General features: G+C 44.8%; 1 protein-coding gene across 3 annotated transcripts in view; it reads right to left on the reverse strand.

Annotated features, from left to right (window-relative positions):
• SH3BGRL2 (SH3 domain binding glutamate rich protein like 2) overlaps positions 1-14,645 on the reverse strand; it is an 84,933-nt gene extending 70,288 nt beyond the window's left edge. For 2 of the 3 annotated variants that reach the window (XM_036872199.1, XM_036872197.1), the window contains exon 1: positions 14,394-14,645. In XM_036872199.1, coding sequence (XP_036728094.1) covers positions 14,394-14,438 — 45 coding nt within the window. In that variant the 5' untranslated portion in view covers positions 14,439-14,645. The remainder of the gene's footprint in view (positions 1-14,393) is intronic. The other variant, XM_036872198.1, reaches the window with a different exon arrangement.
• Positions 14,646-17,733: the final 3,088 nt, after the last annotated feature.

The raw sequence follows: 17,733 nt of genomic DNA on the forward strand, positions 1-17,733 counted from the left end.
GAAGGAAGGATTGGGAGTTTGGGATTAGCAGATGCAAACTATTATATACAGAATGGATAAACAACAAGGTCCTACTGAATAGCACAGGAAACTATACTCAATATCCTGTGATAAACCATAATGGAAAAGAATACATATATGTATAACTGAATCACTTTTCTGTACAGCAGGATTACCACAATATTGTAAGCCAACTACACTTCAATAAAATTTTTTTTAAAAAGTTCAAGTGGGAGGTGAAATTTCAGCAAACTAAAGTACTTCAAAGCTTCTAGAGAAGACATGAACAAAAGACCATGGCCACAGGCTAAGCCATCAGCCTCCACAACCTGACACCAGTGCCATCCAGGGGTCCAAACAGGAATCCAAATTACGAGTAGAGAGACACAGACCTACCAACATCACTATAAAAACAGTGCCCAAGGCACAGATCTTTTTCCATTCACAGAAGATGCAAATGAACCAAAACACATTCTCCTTCATTTCTTTAGGGAACAGCTTTAAGCACTGTCAAATAATCACAAAAGTTACCCTGTGCCAAAGACATTAAATTGTTTAAAAATCCCAAGAGAGAAGGACACACATAATGTGAACACAAGGTGTAAAACGTACAAATGAAAGTTTCAAATAGACAATGACCAGTTCAAAATCATGGTCCAAGGGCAAGCAACGAGAAAAGGTTTCTAAGTGGGAATAATCAGATGACTGAAGCCTAAATCCAGAGACAGGCCAAATGACAAATACCCACCTAAACGTCACTCCCACCTCAAAAATATCCACTGGATCCTTAACAAAGACCTACTGTATAGCACAGGGAACTATACTCAATACCTTGTAATAACTTATAATGGAAAAGACTCTGAAAAAGAATATATATATGTATAACTGAATCATTTTGCTGTACACTTGACACATACACAATATTGTAAATTAACTATACTCCAATATATAAATAAGTAAACAAGTAAATAAAGAAAAAAGAAAACAAGAAATTGACTGGGTCTTTACATAATGGCTTCTGTTAACTAAATCATCTCCATATAGCCCACACTTCCTGTCCAAGTTCTATTTATTCTTCAAGGTTCAGCCCCAAAGCCCACACTGCGATCAACTACGCCTACCCAGTGGTTCTCAGTTGGGGCAATTTCGTTCCCCCCAGGAAACAGCTGCCAATGTCTGCAGACATTTTTGGTTGCCACAGTTGGCAGGTACAACTGGCATCTAGTGGGCAGAGGCCAGGGATGCCGCTAAACACCCCGTGATGTACAGGACAGCCCCCCAGAACGTCAACAGTGCTGATGCTGAGAAACCCTGACTTACACCAACCACAGCCCTCCCAGATCCTCTTTTCGTCAAACGCCCATTATACCCACGGTCACCACCATTTAATGATATACAGCCTGGCGCTGTTTATAACAGTGGCGTGTATCTGTGCCTCTTTCCCCAACTTAACCGTAAATTCCTCTGGCAGATGAAGACCATGTGTGTGTCACGTCTGTGTCCCCCCAGGACTCAGCAGGGTGGCTCCGAGGACCTTCTCGTCACATACCTCTTAGCTGATTTGTCTCCTTCCCCACCTGCTTGATGCAATATAAATGGCTTTAACTAATGTCTCCATCAGCTCATGCAATAAATTGCTTTTACTCTGCATTTTGAAAAAAACAAAAACGAAAACAAAACAACTTGTAGTACTTGGCAATGCGAAGCCATAAAAAACATTAGCAAAAACCTGGAATGAAAGATGTGGGTGGTTTGATGTTACTGTTTTCACATTCCCTGTCAAGATTACATGTTTACTTCCTTAAAGGAAAAAGTCAGCCAAGTATAAAATATGAACTTAAAATGCCACTATTTTGCAAGACTATCTATGAAAATTATACACTACTGTTCACACACATGCTTCCTGTTAATTAGAGGAGAGTTTGTAAAAAAACCTGCTCCAGCAAAACTTGCTGTAATAGTCCAAATCCTCTGCAGTAATGAGGAAATCCTGCTGAGGATGGTATTTTCCACCAAGAACGACAGGACTGCAGCCAAAAGCCATGCTTTTATCAACGGCCGGAGGTGCTGCCCTGCAACAGAGTGTTTGGAATAGGTTCCTCCCAATTGTACGTCAGTCCATTCTCAGATGTGCGAAAAGAGATCCTAAGAGGTGATCTAGAAACTATTATCGATTTACATTTGACAAATAATATGGGGACAGCAGACTGTTCTCACAATTACTTTAGGGGGATCGTATAATGAATTAGTATTTCCATAGTGGGCGCACACTGATGCCTCAGAGAAAGTCTGGGCCTTCTCACCCGCATCCCATGGACCGGTCCCATCAGCTTTCTCTTCCCTCCTCGGGCTACTGAGCCAGGCTGGTTAGTGCACCTTGTCTGCTGAAAATTCCCATTCAGCTGGACACTCCGTTCTGTTTCGATGCCACACAACCGCCACTAGGAGCTTTCAAAGCTAGCTCGAATCTCTGCAAGCTCTCACCCTTCCCACAGACGACCCTGATTCCTGCAGCCCAGATAAGACAGTCTGTCTTGAAGAGTGCCTCCAAATTCTGGTGTCTCCACCTCAGATTCCTCATTATCTTCAGCCATGTCATTTCTGCATTCCGTCTTGACTCCGAAGAGTCAGTGGAGAAGTTAACAAAGAATGAGAAATTAACACAACATTGTAAAGCAACTCTACTTCAATGAAAAAAATATTAAAACAGAAAAAAAAAAAAAAAGGAATTAGAGAGAGAGCAGAGAGATGCAGCACAAAGAAAAACCGAAGTCTCTAAAAGGTCAAGGAGGCATGGTTCACTCAACAGGTTTTACAAGACCTTGTGGAGACCTTGCGAGGCTGTAAACGCTGCCCTAGTAACTAGGGGAACGTAAGTGACAAACCAAGGCCTCCAGTGTGATGCAGTGCATAGTCGATGGGGAAGGGGGTGGAGACAGGGCTTGTCAACAAGTAACTTCCATGTAAAACTGGCACTAACACAGGAGTGCCCACAGGGCCAGGGCAGCCCAAAGGCAGGTGCTCCGTGGGGAAGGCGGCCGGGATGGGCTATAAACGCTGCAGCTCATGTGGAAGCAAGGAAGAGAAGCACAGCATGAGAAATACAGAAAGAATATAAAATCAACAGCTCCTAAGATGATGAGGAAAAAGAGTCTACAGCTGTGATATCGAAAGGTAGAGAGAAAGAGAAGTGGCAGGCCACATGGGCACACAGTTAAGAGCAAGTAAGTTACTTTCTCCTGGGACTGGAGAGTGGGGTTTTCCGTATAATTGAAACTTGGCCCTTTGAGCACAGATGTATTATTATCTTGTTTTAAGCTACTTTTATTTTAGAAATCTTTCTGAAGTGCACCACACGTGTTCCTGCATTGTTCAGCAGGGTACATCAAACCAAAATGTGCCAAACCTGATCTCATCTGTTCTGGACAAGGCATCATCCTTCTGGCCCATTTTTGTCCTTTGATGTGGTGCACTGACATTCTCAGAGCCCACTTACAAGAGCCCGCTGTTTTACTTTATGCCAAACAGAGCCCAAAGCTGTGCTTCTGGAATTCTCCATTTCTGCTTTCAGAAGGTGACTGTCCCTTCTCAGAGGTTCCCCTGGTGCTCCCTCAGCGGGGCCCGAGGCTGCAGGGACCTACTGCGTTCCCAGTCTTCTGGGTGAGGCCCTGAGGGCAGCTCCGTGACCCCTGCTCCGCTGAATGCAGAACAGCTGACGGCCTCTCAGAGGTCTCCCTGCTTCCTCCCAAACGAAGGTTCTAGAATTATGATATCTGGATAAGAGACGTAACACTGTAATAAAATTATCCCTGATAACGTAGATTCTTCATGCCCCTTATTTACAAAGCAGCGAAATAAATCATGGCCCTCGCAGCCTTTCTGTTTTCCAATCAGACTTTCGTCTACCACATACTCCACTCCAGTCCCGCCCTGGCGTGGTCACCAACTTTTATTAGCTTTTGTTTTTGATGTGGAAGCTACAGAAACAATATTTCTTTTCCACGTGATCAATAAATACAACACGCCAAGCTCTCTAACAGGAAACATGGGGCAGTGGGTGATAAGAAGATGAAAAGGACCTGACCGCAACGAGCTTAGAACTTGGCATGCAAACCAACCTGCGTACAAAATAATTGTAACCAAGGGTGAAATGCGTTGGGTGCCAGGAGAGCAGTTCCACACCCTGGAGGGCTGTGGATACAGCATCCTCCCAGTTTGGAGGGCGAAGGAGGGATGCCTTCGTTGGGAAATGTTATTGGCATGGGCTTCAAAGAAGGGAGGGGATTCTGACCAGTTTCAATGCAAGGTTGGCACAGTCAAGGCAAGGAAAGCAGCATGAGAAAACGCACAGAAGGCAGGGGTTTAAAAAAAGTCTGGTGTGTGTATACAGTGGTCTAAAGAATAGTGAAAGAAAATGCTGCGAAGGTAGGTCAGATTCAGATCAGAGGGCCCAAGATGCAAGGCCAAAAGGTGTGGCCCTGAAGGTAGAAGCTCTCAGCAGCCAGTGAGGTTTTCCTACACGCTCTGAACCTAACATGCAGACTTAATCTCGTTAGAAGGATGATGCTGTTTTCCCTCCTTTAATGGAAAAGGAATTTAAAAAGGTGAATTATTAATCATCTCATCTCGGTTAATTCTTAGAACCAAGCTCACTATTAAAATATCACTATGGAACTCACTATAGAGCATGCATGTGTCATGCTCTCAATCGACAGGAAATGCACGCCAGTGGAAAAGGAATCATCCAGTCTACAACAAAAGGCAGCACGGGTACACAAATCAAATTCATTTCTTTGACAAAAAGAGAACAGGGGGGCTTCCCTGGTGGCGCAGTGGTTAAGAATCCGCCTGCCAATGCAGGGGACACGGGTTTGAGCCCTGGTCTGGGAAGATCCCACATGCCGCGGAGCCACAACTACTGAGCCTGTGCTCTAGAGCCCGTGAGCCGCAACTACTGAGCCCATGTGCCACAACTACTGAAGCCCGCGCGCCTAGAGCCCGTGCTCCGCAACAAGAGAAGCCACTGCAATGAGAAGCCCGCGCACCGCAACAAAGAGCAGCCCCCGCTCGCCGCAACTAGAGAAAGCCCGCACACAGCAACGAAGACCCAATGCAGTCAAAAACAACAACAAACAAACTAACAAAAAAATCACACTGGGTGTTTTCCAGCTGATCCCAGACAAGGCTCCAAAACCCCTCTCCCAGCTCTGCAGGCAGTCACCATTCATCAGACAGAGCTGCCATTTGGGATGAAATCTACTTGCCAAGTTTAGGAAGCCTTAAATCAGATGAGGACTCTAAAATCATGTACCGTGCACAGCAAAGGAATAGTGCCCATTTGCATCATAGTAAGCACTTTGTAGGCTGTGAATAAATATGGTTTAGTGACTTGTGCACAGCATGCTGTGTCCCTATAAAGTGTTCAAAAATTACAGAAGAACTCTAAGTGGTTTGTTGGGGAACGACCTCAAATTGTAATGTTCTTCTTCAAATTTCAGTTGAAAACTCTTTACACTTAAATTTACTAAAAATTCTCCAAAAATTATATCAGCATGCATGCATCCTTGGCTTAGTAAGCATTATGTACTGTATGTAATATTTTGATGATTAAAGATCTTGCACAATTCAGGGTTATAATTTTTTTCATGTTTTTATTACTGCTATTACTACTGCTGCTGCTGTTAATAATCATATAATAAAAATAATAGATAAAATGCACCGAGTACTTTCTATGTACCTGGCACTGTATGTGGAATACTTCAGGCCTTCAATGCTCACAGCAATCCTACACAGAAGGTACCACTGCTGTCCCACTTTTACAAGTGAAGGGGCTGAGGTTCCTTGCCTAAGGTCATGTCGCTCACCAATGGCAGACTAGGGTTTGGACCAAGCCCCGCCTTAACCATGAGGCTACACCAATGTAGCCCATGTGCTGCACTGGGTGACATCTCTCCAATGGTAGATAATCCAAAGATGAGGCAGAAGTAGGTGCATGGGTTGAATGTAAACTGACTCCAGAATTAAATAAATCAGTAGGTATTCAATCCAAAGACCTACTTCGGCTAGTATGTAGTTTATCATAAAATGACAGTGTAACCCAAACCTCCTGTCAACTGGGGATCCAGGCTTATGGAAATGACCAATTTCCAGTCAAAGGAACTATCCTGATGAACATGATTACTAAAGCAGAGAACCTGGAAGCTTCAATCCACATGGGAACGTCATGAATGGAGACCATACTCCCACTCCTTGTACAACCCACAGAAGGAAAACAAACTAACTCAAAAGCTATGTTGGCTGTGTTGCTTTGGGTTTTTTTGTTTTGCTTTGTTTTGTTTTGTTTTCACTTGAACTTATTTGAAATCGGATGGTGTTCATGAACTGATTTAAGTCAGATATTATAAACTCTTTCCCTACTTCAGTTGCACACAGATGGTGTATTTTTTTATTTACCTTTTTTATATTGAAGTATAATTGATTTACAATGTTGTGTTAGTTTCAGGCGTACAGCAAAGTGATTCAGATATACATATATCTATATCTATTCTTTTTCAGATTCTTTTCCCTTATAGGTTATTACAAGATATTGAGTATAGTTCCCTGTACTGTACAGTAGGTCCTTGTTGGTTGTTTTGTTTTTAATATTGGATTGGTGTGTAGCAATAGCTGCTGACTTTAACTACATATATTTGCATTTACCAAATACCACTGAACTGACCTGTCAAGCAAGTCACCTCTTACTCTTAGCCCTCCACTCCCAAGCCACTAGAGCCAAGGTGACAAAAAGCCATTTCCAGATCTGGGCTATCCATCACCAGTAGGAAATGGAAAATGCATCCTGAAGTAGTAGAACTCTCTGCCCGCAGTCACAGCCAGTGTTCCCTTTCCGGCTTTGGGAGCTCTGAGCTAATATTGGCAGGGTGCACACAAAGGTGCCACAACAAGGCAGACACACCCCTCCACTCTCAGGGGTCAGTTCCAGGAAACCCCCCTTGGGGTTTTGTCAGTTACGAAGCCAGCCCAAAAGAGTCAGGTCCCCTCAGGAATACATAAGCTGTCAATGGTAAACCAAGGTATCAGATCTAGGAGACCAATCAAACCGTTCCAGAGTCTCCCAGGGGCCATACCAGCCTAAAAGTCCCTGGGATGATAGGTCGGGGGCCCCTCTGCCAGCATCTAGCTCAGCTTTCAGTCCTACAGCAGAGTTGTCGTGAGTCCAGAAGGGAAACATTCCATTAGGTACTTTTCCTCAGTCGATTTCTTTTTTAGCGTTTGGGAACAAAACAATCAAACATAAAAGAAATAACAACTCTAACCTTAAATTACCACAGCCCAGTTCCTGGGGGACTAGCCTGTGCTGGCAGATAAACTCAGATAAGCCTTTTCAGAGGACAGAGGGAAACCACTGCTTTCAACTAGACGCTCAGTTGCAGCTGGTGTCCATTTCCAACCTCTGACTCCCCCGTCCCACGCTCCCAGCCACACCAACTGCCCATCAAAACTCCGGCAACGGTAAGTGCTGATCCCTACTGGTCTAAAAAACAACAAACAGAAGGTTTCAGCGACTTGTTGTTAAGCCACAATGAGAAAGAGGGCCCAAAAAGAGAATTGTACATGATCAGGAGTAGAGGATTTCCCTCACATGTTAAAAAGCATTGGCCATTTCCGAGAAAAAATAACTTTTCACTACATTTCTCATCTGGAAAGCTAAGCTCCTTTTCTGCAAAATGGATAAACAGAGTAATATAAAATTGATCACAGAAAAATAATGTGATTTAAATGAGAACTTAAGGGCTTCCCTGGTGGCGCAGTGGCTGAGAATCTGCCTGCCAATGCAGGGGACACGGGTTCGAGCCCTGGTCTGGGAAGATCCCACATGCTGCGGAGCAACTGGGCCCATGAGCCACAACTACTGAGCCTGTGCGTCTGGAGCCTGTGCTCCGCAACAAGAGAGGCCGCGATGGTGAGAGGCCCGCGCACCGTGATGAAGAGTGGCCCCTGCTCGCCGCAACTAGAGAAAACCCTCGCACAGAAACGAAGACCCAACACAGCCAAAAATAAATAAATAAATAAATAAATTTTTTGAAAAAATGAGAACTTAAGTTTCTAATGAACTCTGCAGCTAAACTAACACCCCTTAAAGCAGTCCCTACTGAAAAATTGATGAAACCTAAAAGGGTCTCCTTCTGAGTTTAGAGTTTGGAGGGCAAATTTTAAAAAGATTAACCCTTGGCAGCTAAACTAATAATTTCTTGATCCAGTTTTTTTCAAATCTGCATTTCAAAATGCAGTGTTTCAAACTTTCATATATAATGATCGTTAAGTCATACTAACTTTTATGTTAAAAGTGAAACATTCACTAAGAATCTAGAATTTTTCCATTCTGTCACCCATTTCTAACTTTACTGAAAAAAAAAAATTCATTTCAGAACTTTTTATAAATTAAACATGAAAAATCTGAAGAAGAAATATTCTGTAGAGTTAGTATCTCACACTGCTTCCTGTAGAATTGTTGGGGTTTTTTGTCACAATAGCTGTTTTCTGCTTTTGATCAAAAATTTGAAAAATACAGAAATAAACAAGACTCAATTAGGCTTACATTCCTGCGATGTGGAAACCACCTCATACTTTTATATAAACAGATGTCAAAATTTAGTTTCCTCAAATCGAATGAAATATTTATTTTAAATGTCCTAATGCACATGGATTTTAAAAAGTCCCTAATTTCGTAAAGAAGTCCGTGCCCTTGATTATATTTACAAGTTTAAAGTATCACAGAATGGAAAAAATATCAAATTTGGGATATATTAAGATGAACTAGAAAAACTGAGGTCAGGTCTTCACTTGGGATATCGATACATCTCCCTTTCTAGCAATGGACCTTAGTTTACATTGACTATAATTCCATATCCAGCTGCTGACTTTAAGATTCAGGAAATTCGCCCATAGTCTTTCCAACTAAAGGGGGGAAATGCCATCAATTAGTCCTTCTATTTCAACTGTCAACTTGCATGCTGTTATGGGAACTGAACTGTGTCCCCCTAAAAGATGCTGATGTCCTAACCCCCGGTACCTGTGAATGTGACCTTATTTGGAAATAGGACCTTTGCAAACGATCAAGTTAAGATTAGGCCAATAGGGTAGGCTGAAGCTCAATATAAAAAGGGGAAATGTAGACACAGAGGACACACACACACACACACACACACACGGGGAATGCCATGTGGACATGAAGACAGGTATCAGGGTCATAATCTACACGCCAAGGGGGAGTGCCAAAGATTACCAGCAAACCGTCAGAAGTTAGGAGAGAGGCAGAGAACAGAGTCTCCCTCACAGCCCTCAGAAGGAAGCAAGCCTGTCAACACCCTGATCTCGCCTTCTAGCTTCCAGAACTGGGAGACAGATTTCTGTTGTTTAAGCCCCACAGTTCTCGGTCCTGTGTTAATGGCAGCCCTAGAAAACCAATACACAAGCCTTCCCAGCCTGACATTCCCTTACAACTTTGTCCTTGCACTGCCAACTTATTCCTGTTTCTCCTAATTATTTCTCATAATGCTCCTGCCACTTCCCTAAACTCACTCCCTCCCCTCCCCTGCCAACGCCCTTCGGCACTGTTTCTTGTCAGGGGTACCACTGGCATTTTGCATTGGGCAGCTCTTACAGGGGACTGTCCAGTACACTGCAGGATGTGGAGCACCCCTGGTACCTTCATTCCGCCAAGGGCCCATAGTGGAGAAATTCTGCTCTCGAAGCTTTGGGGCCACCTGCCTGCCAGACTTTGACTCAGGGTCCCACCATCTACTGTGTATGATCTCAATCAGGTCAGTTAACTTCAGTCTCTCCATCTGTAAAATGGGAATAAACCTTGCCATGTGACTCAGGATTGAGTTAAAGATCCTAGCAAGCCCAGGCTTACCAGCACTAGCTTTTTTTTGGCATTAGAATCACTTAGGAATTAATGCTCAGTCTGTTTTATATGGTCACATCCTGACTTTAACCACCTTGGAGCTCCTTTCAGAAGCTCCCTTATACAAACGAAGCTTCACAATGCATTTTGATCATTTTCATGGATCTGATCATTGCACGTTTAAAACAGTCAAAAGTCACACAAAGCAAAGCACGGGCACGCCTTTCTGCAGCTAAAAGAAGAGTGTAACGACTCTGAGCATAGTTTCTACGTGTTTCCCCTCCACTCCCACACCCACCTGAAAACACAGCTGCAGCTGTGGACAGAGGTCCATGTCTTCCAACCCTGCTTCCAATTCTGCTTTCTTTGTACCTTTCGCTCCCCGTGACGGTCCCCTCCAACATCCAGGGATATACTACTTCTGTCTAACTCATTTCCCCTTGTCCCATGGAAACATCCCCCAAGCCAGCATCAGCCCTTCATTCTCCTTGATGAAATGGTTTGCACCCCAAGTCTTTGGGCTGTGGAGCGTCTGCACTGATTTATGCCTCTTCTGCTGACCATCATACACCTAACAGCACCTACCAGAGAGCCTGGTACTTAATAGGTTTTCAATGATTGATAAGCGCATGAGTCAATCAAGGCATGAACGAATGCAGGGCTGAATGAATGCACAAAGGAATACATTCAGGGGTCAGGAGACCTGGCCTCCATTTAACCCTCAGCTCGGCACTGACTGCCATTAATGACCTCAGGGCAAGTCATTTAATCTCGAGGCCCAAATTTCCTTCTCTGTGAAACGAGGTGGTTGGACTTCACTAGAAAATATCTTTCGGTATTCTTCCAGCTCTCACAACTGAGCCCAAGGACTTTTCACAAAGAGTGAGAAACTTTCCTTCCTTTTTGAGAAATTTTAGTCAAGGCAAGCAAGAGGGTTTAAAGAGTCTTCTGAAATCACATACCAGGGGTCCTTCCCTGGGGACAAAAGGCTCCAGACAGCATTGCCAGATCCTGCAGACCCTGAAGACATCTCTGAGATGTTGAGTACTCTGGAGTTTGTTACCACGGGCTGCTTTCAAGGACTCAGAGTCCACTCCGCACTCAAAAGAGGTCCACAGGGACCCCTGTTGCCTGCCCGGCTCCCACCTAAGGTTCCTCCCTTTCCAGCCTGAACGAGATGGGCTCAGGCACTCTCTCCCGGGCTCCAAATCCAACTCAGTCCCTCTCTCTGCCATCTGCCTGAGGCTCCCACATGCATATTTTATGATTTCTGGCACATTTCCTCCTTATCTGACATCCTGCAATGCATCCCTCCACCGCCTATATTATTTCTATCTCTGGTAAAGAATGTTCCTGAAAGAGGCATGTGTCCTTGGGTTGTACTTTATTACTGGTGGTTTCACCTTTCCTATTTTATCTCCCCACCTGATCCCCACCTGAATTCCTTGAGGACAGAAACCACACCCTCTGCCCTCCTCCAATTCCCACAAGACCAAGGACAGAGCTAGGCAAGCAGCAGACCCTTAGCAAATGCTTGTTGAGTGAATAAAACAATGAACGAATGAAGTAATCGACTGATTTCAATGTTTTTACATTAAAAAGTCATATTAATATATTTCCTGGATAAAGTTACCAAGACCTCCCCTTCTGGGTATACAACCAGAATAAATTAGATTTTAAAACGGCACTTTTACGACGACACTATTTTCTTAGGACTGAAATAAAGTGCCCTTCTCTAGGATATGAATGACAGCAGCATGATCAGCTGCATAAGAAATCTGATTTTCAAGTAGCCATAGCATAATAATGTGGCATTGTTTTTATTTCCTATAAAAGCAGATTTTACTTGGAGCTGCGGAAGAGAAAAGGGCAATCACCCCTTGTGTTAATTATTCTAACTACCACTGTTAGGTGTTGAAGCTGGAGAGTTCAGGCAAATCAGAACAAGATAGGAGAGTTTTCCCCAGATAGACTGTTTAAATCTATTGTTGACTGGGGCAGAGCATCTTTTTTTGGAAATTCCTGGGACTTACTTGGCCACGTCTACTTCTAGCCATATTCCTTCCTTGTGGTTTAATCAACTCCAGCTAAAACCAAACTGACTTGGGCATCACATTATTCGTTCTCCCGTGCACTTGCTGGTCATGGTTGGTCACCGAATGAAACAGAGCCAATGGTCAATGCAACACCGCTGGAGGGAAAACACAGCTGTTCCCTCACAGCTCAATACGGCATACTGCCATAAGCCCTAGTGAGCCTCTTCTGCTCAAGAGCTGACCTAAACAACTTCACTATCTCTTAGAAATCACCATTCTTGCACAGAAGCATAAACTTATCCTCACCCAAAGTATTGATGTTACATAATTACAGACAAACTCTGTACTGATATAGGAGATAAGTTTACAATTGGAGAGACTCAATGACTGAGGACTGTCTGAGACCCGAAAACATCAGGTACTTTAAAATACATAATTAGCATTTATGGGCTGTACATATGGTATGTGATAACAGAGTATGTCTTCCAGCTGAAACCGTATCTTGTTGGAACACACACTACCGGGTGTGTTAGTGAGGGGACCTGAGCCATCCCAGTAAAACACCAGAGGAAAAGAATAAATTCACTTTGATACTAACATGTATATTGTCAATGTGAAAGAAGTCATTATGAGGATGTATCCACATTTACCCAACTAATTACTTCAAAGCACTTTAAAGCTAGAGTGCAATGCTGAGTTATGCATCACAACCCTTCATTCTATGGACAAGAAACTCCAGCAGAGATGAGGTACTTCAACCAAACTCACACCACTCGTCAGAGCCTGCCTCAAAACTGGGGTCTCTTAGGTCTAGCTTCATGTGCAAAACACCCAACATTAAATTTAAAAGTTAAAAAGGCACACAGCAGGCAGGCAATAAATATTTGTTAATGGAATTGAGGAAACAGAGATGTGGGGTTCCAGAACTCTCTTGATATACGACCTTCTTACAGGATAAGCCAAGTCATTACCGTAGGTTTGACTTGTCCACCATAGGTAGCGTAGGCTTCTTAATACATAAAGCATCCCTTTTTCAATCAATAAAATGCTATTGCAACAATTATCGGAGCACGCAAGTTAACGGTGAAACCAAAAGCTTTGTAGCACTCTTATGAAGAAGTGAATTGGAAAAAAAATCTATCCATGAGACTGTATGGGTTTCCAAACACATGAAGTGCAGCTTCAGTGCAGACATCTATAAAAGGCAGGTATGACTAAGCAGCCCCAAATAACAAGAAACACCAAAACTATCGGAATCTGGGGGACCAGGGCATGCCTGCAGACAAAGATAAGTTGGAATTTCCCATTTACTGTAACGAACGCAAAAGGGGGCCTTTTTTTCTATTGTAAGTTAATTCCTTTTTAAATAAAAAACCTCAGTGTTGTGTTGCAAACAACATTTTCTTCCATCCTCCATCTCACCTGCTTCAGAAACAAATTTGGGGAAAATCTGGTTGAGTTGCTGGGCAGGCAACCAACTGGCCAGACCAAATTTTAAGCTATCAGCATTGCACTTTTTGATGTATTTGATTCTGTATCTCACCAAAGAGCCTCTTAAATCTAGAGTTTAACTCTTAGCTAAGGTAACCAAATCTTAATAATCGTGTAGAACATATTGCTACCTGTCTTATTCAGTGGGCTATCAAGTATATTACTGAATTTTTCCCTAAAGTCTTACATCTAGCTATGTAACTTCTTCCTAAAAAAAAATTCAAGAATATCGACCAAACAAAACAGCTTAAAATAATTAAAGAGACCACAATTTATATATCCCCAAGATGAAACTGAGCACAGCATTACTGCGGGAAAGAAACCAAACGCACCACATTTTACATATAGATGTAAAAATATTTATAGTACCTGAGGCCAAAGAAAAAAGACAAAACAAAAACCCCTGGCACGACAGGACAAACCTGGTTTACTGTTCTCTCTGAGCAGGTATAAAACTGAAGAAACGTGCTTGGTGGCGGGGCACAGAGAGTGGCGAGCAAGTTCCACTTAAACTTGTTCCATTCAGGAGCTAGGTTAGCAAACCAAGCAGCCTGACAAGCTCCCGTACAACACAGAACCGGGCTGAGTGTCCCAAATCGGCAAGAACTGACACCAAGGGAAGCGGGACCCCCGAAGCTCTCGGACCACCCATCCCCAAATCCCCGAGCCACTCAACTGGAGCTGGGGTCTTCCCGCCGACTCCATTTTCCTGTCTCCCTCTCAGGCCGTGCAGGGTGGGCACGTGGGTGAGTCCGGGGCCCCCCACTAAACCTTGGCTCCCCGCCCTATTTCATTGTCCGAGGCTGATGGATCACCTGCCCGGCGCCGGCTCCCGCCGCCGGACGCGCAGCGCGCCGAGACGCACAGGGGCGAGCGCCGCGCGCCTCCCGCAGGACCGGCGCCCCGCTGCCCCTACCACGCAGACCCGGCCCGCGGCCGGTCCCCTACGTGCTCACCGCCACGAAGCCCGAGGAGGAGGCGATGAACACGCGGATGACCATCCTCTCGCCGCGCCGGGACTGACCGTCGGCCCCCGGAGGCTCCGGGCTGGCGCGGACGCGGAGGCAGAACTCGGCTGAGAGCCGCCGCCACCGCCACCACCGGGCACAGCGCTCCGGTCTGGGAAGACCGCAGGGAGCCGGATCCCTCCCGCCCGGTCTGCAGATAAAAGCTGAGAGCTTCCCGACCGCCGGTCAAGGTAGAGAGGAGGGGCAGAGGGGAGGGGAGGGAGCCGGCTGCGGGGCGTGATGGGAGTTGTAGTCTCCGCAGCTGCCCGGGATGGCGGTGGACTTGAGCTCCTAACAACCGCCTCCTTGCTGCGCGTCGATGCCGGACGCGCGCAGGTGGCTGGAAGGCCACCCGAGGCCGGGAAGAAGCTATGACGGGGGTGGCGAGGATCCTGGCGAGACGAGGGGGGAAAAAAGAAAACTAGGCAAGAAGAGCTTGGTTCAAAGTCCGAGCTGGGGTTTCAGTGTTGTGGTTTACTGGTGTGGGAGCATCCCCTCCCAGAAACGTCCACAGACGCAGTGGTGCCGCGGAGACCCATCGTGTCCGGGTCTCCTGCCCGCCCAGCAAGCCCCCGCGACCCGCGGCCGGCGGGGTGGGGCGGGCCGGGCGCTCGGGGAGGTGGGGACGGTAAGGGCGGTGGGGACGCGCGCTCCTCTCTTTTCCCAACGGCTCTGGAGGTGCGGAAAGGTGATTCTTTGCGGAATAAATAAGAGGTTTTCTTTTTCGGTAGACGCTGAAAATTAGAAACCCCGGTGAGAGCACAGCCGATATTTTATTTTTCTAGCAAAACTGTAATTGTATTAGAAAAAATAAATACCAAGCGAAATTAGAATCCTACTATCAGCATCGGGAATCCGGACCCCGGCCGCCCCACCCCCTCCCCTACACAATGGCTTCGCCTCTGTGCACCTAATATTTACAGTTGAGCCAAATCCGTGCCTTTTTCAGACCTGCTGCACATTCCAGCGCAGTCTCCCAGGAGGATGCTGTTAAAATAAAAAGCTTTTATTTAGTTGCTAAGAGTTTAGGAATAGTTCTTCAGCAAGTGTTTTCTGTTTCACGAAACCGCAAGCCTCTCGCAGCTCCGTGAAAATGAACCCGTTTTCCCTGCAGTACTGTATTTACTTTCTTCCTTTCAGCAGGGGAGTTTTAGCAGAGTTCTGGGAACAATGTTAATTAATAGTTCTAGAAACAGAAATTAGATGATGAGGTCTCCGGCTCTTTGCTAAAATTCTTGCACAAACACTAATCGTTTTGGAGCATTTGTTTTTTAGAGCGATTTTGAATATTTCAAGTGTATAACCGTCCCTATTTATCAGAAGTCATGTCTGTAGTATTCCATTTTTTATTTAGTACAGTGACAGAAGATACAATGCTAATGGGACTTTATTTCTTCTTACTATTCAACAGTTTTAACTATAAGTTTTGCTGGCTGTAGATAATCTCTCTCTGCAGATTTACTTTAATTTGGCCAACGTAAACGCGGAAATGAATGTTTATTACTTTTACAATAATTTTCTTAAAGGTAGATACCGTATTTCCTGTATAAATGCAACTTTATAAAAGTCTCAATTTCTTCGGTTTGGAATTATTCAGCTTTGAGGATATGGTTAAACTCAACAAATGGGAACTCAGAGCCTGTGCTCTAACAGGTACCAGAGTGCGTGAAAAGCTGAATTTCCTCAGTGAGCAGAGCACCTATTGTCTGCAAAACAAAAAGTCAGGTACAGAAATAACGACAGAACGAGATGCACTGTACCAGTAGAGTGTTGCATGGATATAAAGGAAAGCGAGGGAAAGGGTGGCCTTGTAGAAGAGACTTTAAAGGTGAGTAGAATTTCTGCTGGCAGATAGAAGGGATGCAGGATGGAATATGCAGGGTCTATAGGAACAGCAAGGGGTCCGTTTTGCTTCAGGAAGGAAAATCAGGGTCCTAACAGCGGACAATGCTGAAAACACACCTTTGGTCGAATGCAGCAAGAGGCTCTCACTGGGTTGTCTGCCTAACTCCCTGCCTTTTTCTGGAATCTCTTCCTCGGCTTTGATCCAAGAGTTTGTAGGGGTGGTTTCCCAACACGACCCTGGTTCATAGAGCAAGACCCAGAGCCCTGGCCACAGCTGATGGGTTGAGGGGTGAGCTTCTGAGCCAAGCAAGGCCAGGCAACATCTCTCTTCCCTAAGGATTTAAAATTAGGACTAAGAGAGAGAGAGAACGCTTGAACTTCATCTTGTGACGTGGAAGCTCAGTGCTTTCAGAAGCCCTGTTCCAACGTGAGAACCAGAGAAGCTGAGGAAGGTAGTCAACAGGAAGAGAACAACAAAGCAGGCGCGTGGAGGGCGATGGAGATGTTTCAGAGAGTCCTGATAATGCTTTAGCCCAGGGGCCCTAAAACTCTGGCCTGTGTGTCAAATCCAGTTGGTTGTCTGTTTTGTAAATAAAGTTTTATTAGAACACAATAGTTTTCCTGTTGTCTCTGGCAGAATGCCAGAAACCATATGGCCTGCAAAGCCTAGTGCATTTACTCTGTAGCCTTTTACAGAAGAAGTTTGCCAGTCCCTGTTTATGGCTCAGCCTGTTCCTGTATCCCTGCTCTGGAGGCCTGTGTCATAGTCCTGTATTCATATCATAAATTCCTCATCTTAACCTAAGTCACCCCAAATAGGTTTCTGTTTTGTGCAACCCAAAGTGCCTTAAGAAGGTTGTACTTAATTTGTAAGCATTCTGAGGAAGAAAAGGATATGATCAGAGCTATACTTTGAGGACTTCCCTGGTGCTGCAGTGGTTAAGAATCCACCTGCCAATGCAGGGGACACGGGTTCGAGCCCTGGTCTGGGAAGATCCCACATGCCGCGGAGCAACTAAGCCCGTGTGCCAGAACTACTGAGCCTGTGCTCTAGAGCCTGTGAGCCACAGCTACTGAAGCCCACGTGCCTAGAGCCTGTGCTTGGCAACAAGAGAAGCCACCGCAATGAGAGGCCCGTGCACCACCAGGAAGACCCAACACAGCCAAAAAAAAATTTTTTTAAACAAATTTGTTAAAACCAAGTCTTTAAAAAAAAAAAAAAAAGAACTGTACTTTGAGAAGATTACTCTGGTCATAGTTAGCTCTGTTTTTTGGACCCTCGGTGAAGAGGTTTATCCTTAAAGCTTGTATTCAGGACAACGTGTTAGCAGTACAGGAACCCACAATAGCCAGTACAGAGTTGGGACCCAGAGAGTGACAGAGAGTAGAAAGCAATCTGGAACATAAGCTAAGAGTCCAAGATCACCACCAGGGTATCATAGCA

Source organism: Balaenoptera musculus, chromosome 12 (assembly GCF_009873245.2).
Source record: "Balaenoptera musculus isolate JJ_BM4_2016_0621 chromosome 12, mBalMus1.pri.v3, whole genome shotgun sequence".
Lineage (NCBI taxonomy): Eukaryota > Metazoa > Chordata > Mammalia > Artiodactyla > Balaenopteridae > Balaenoptera > Balaenoptera musculus.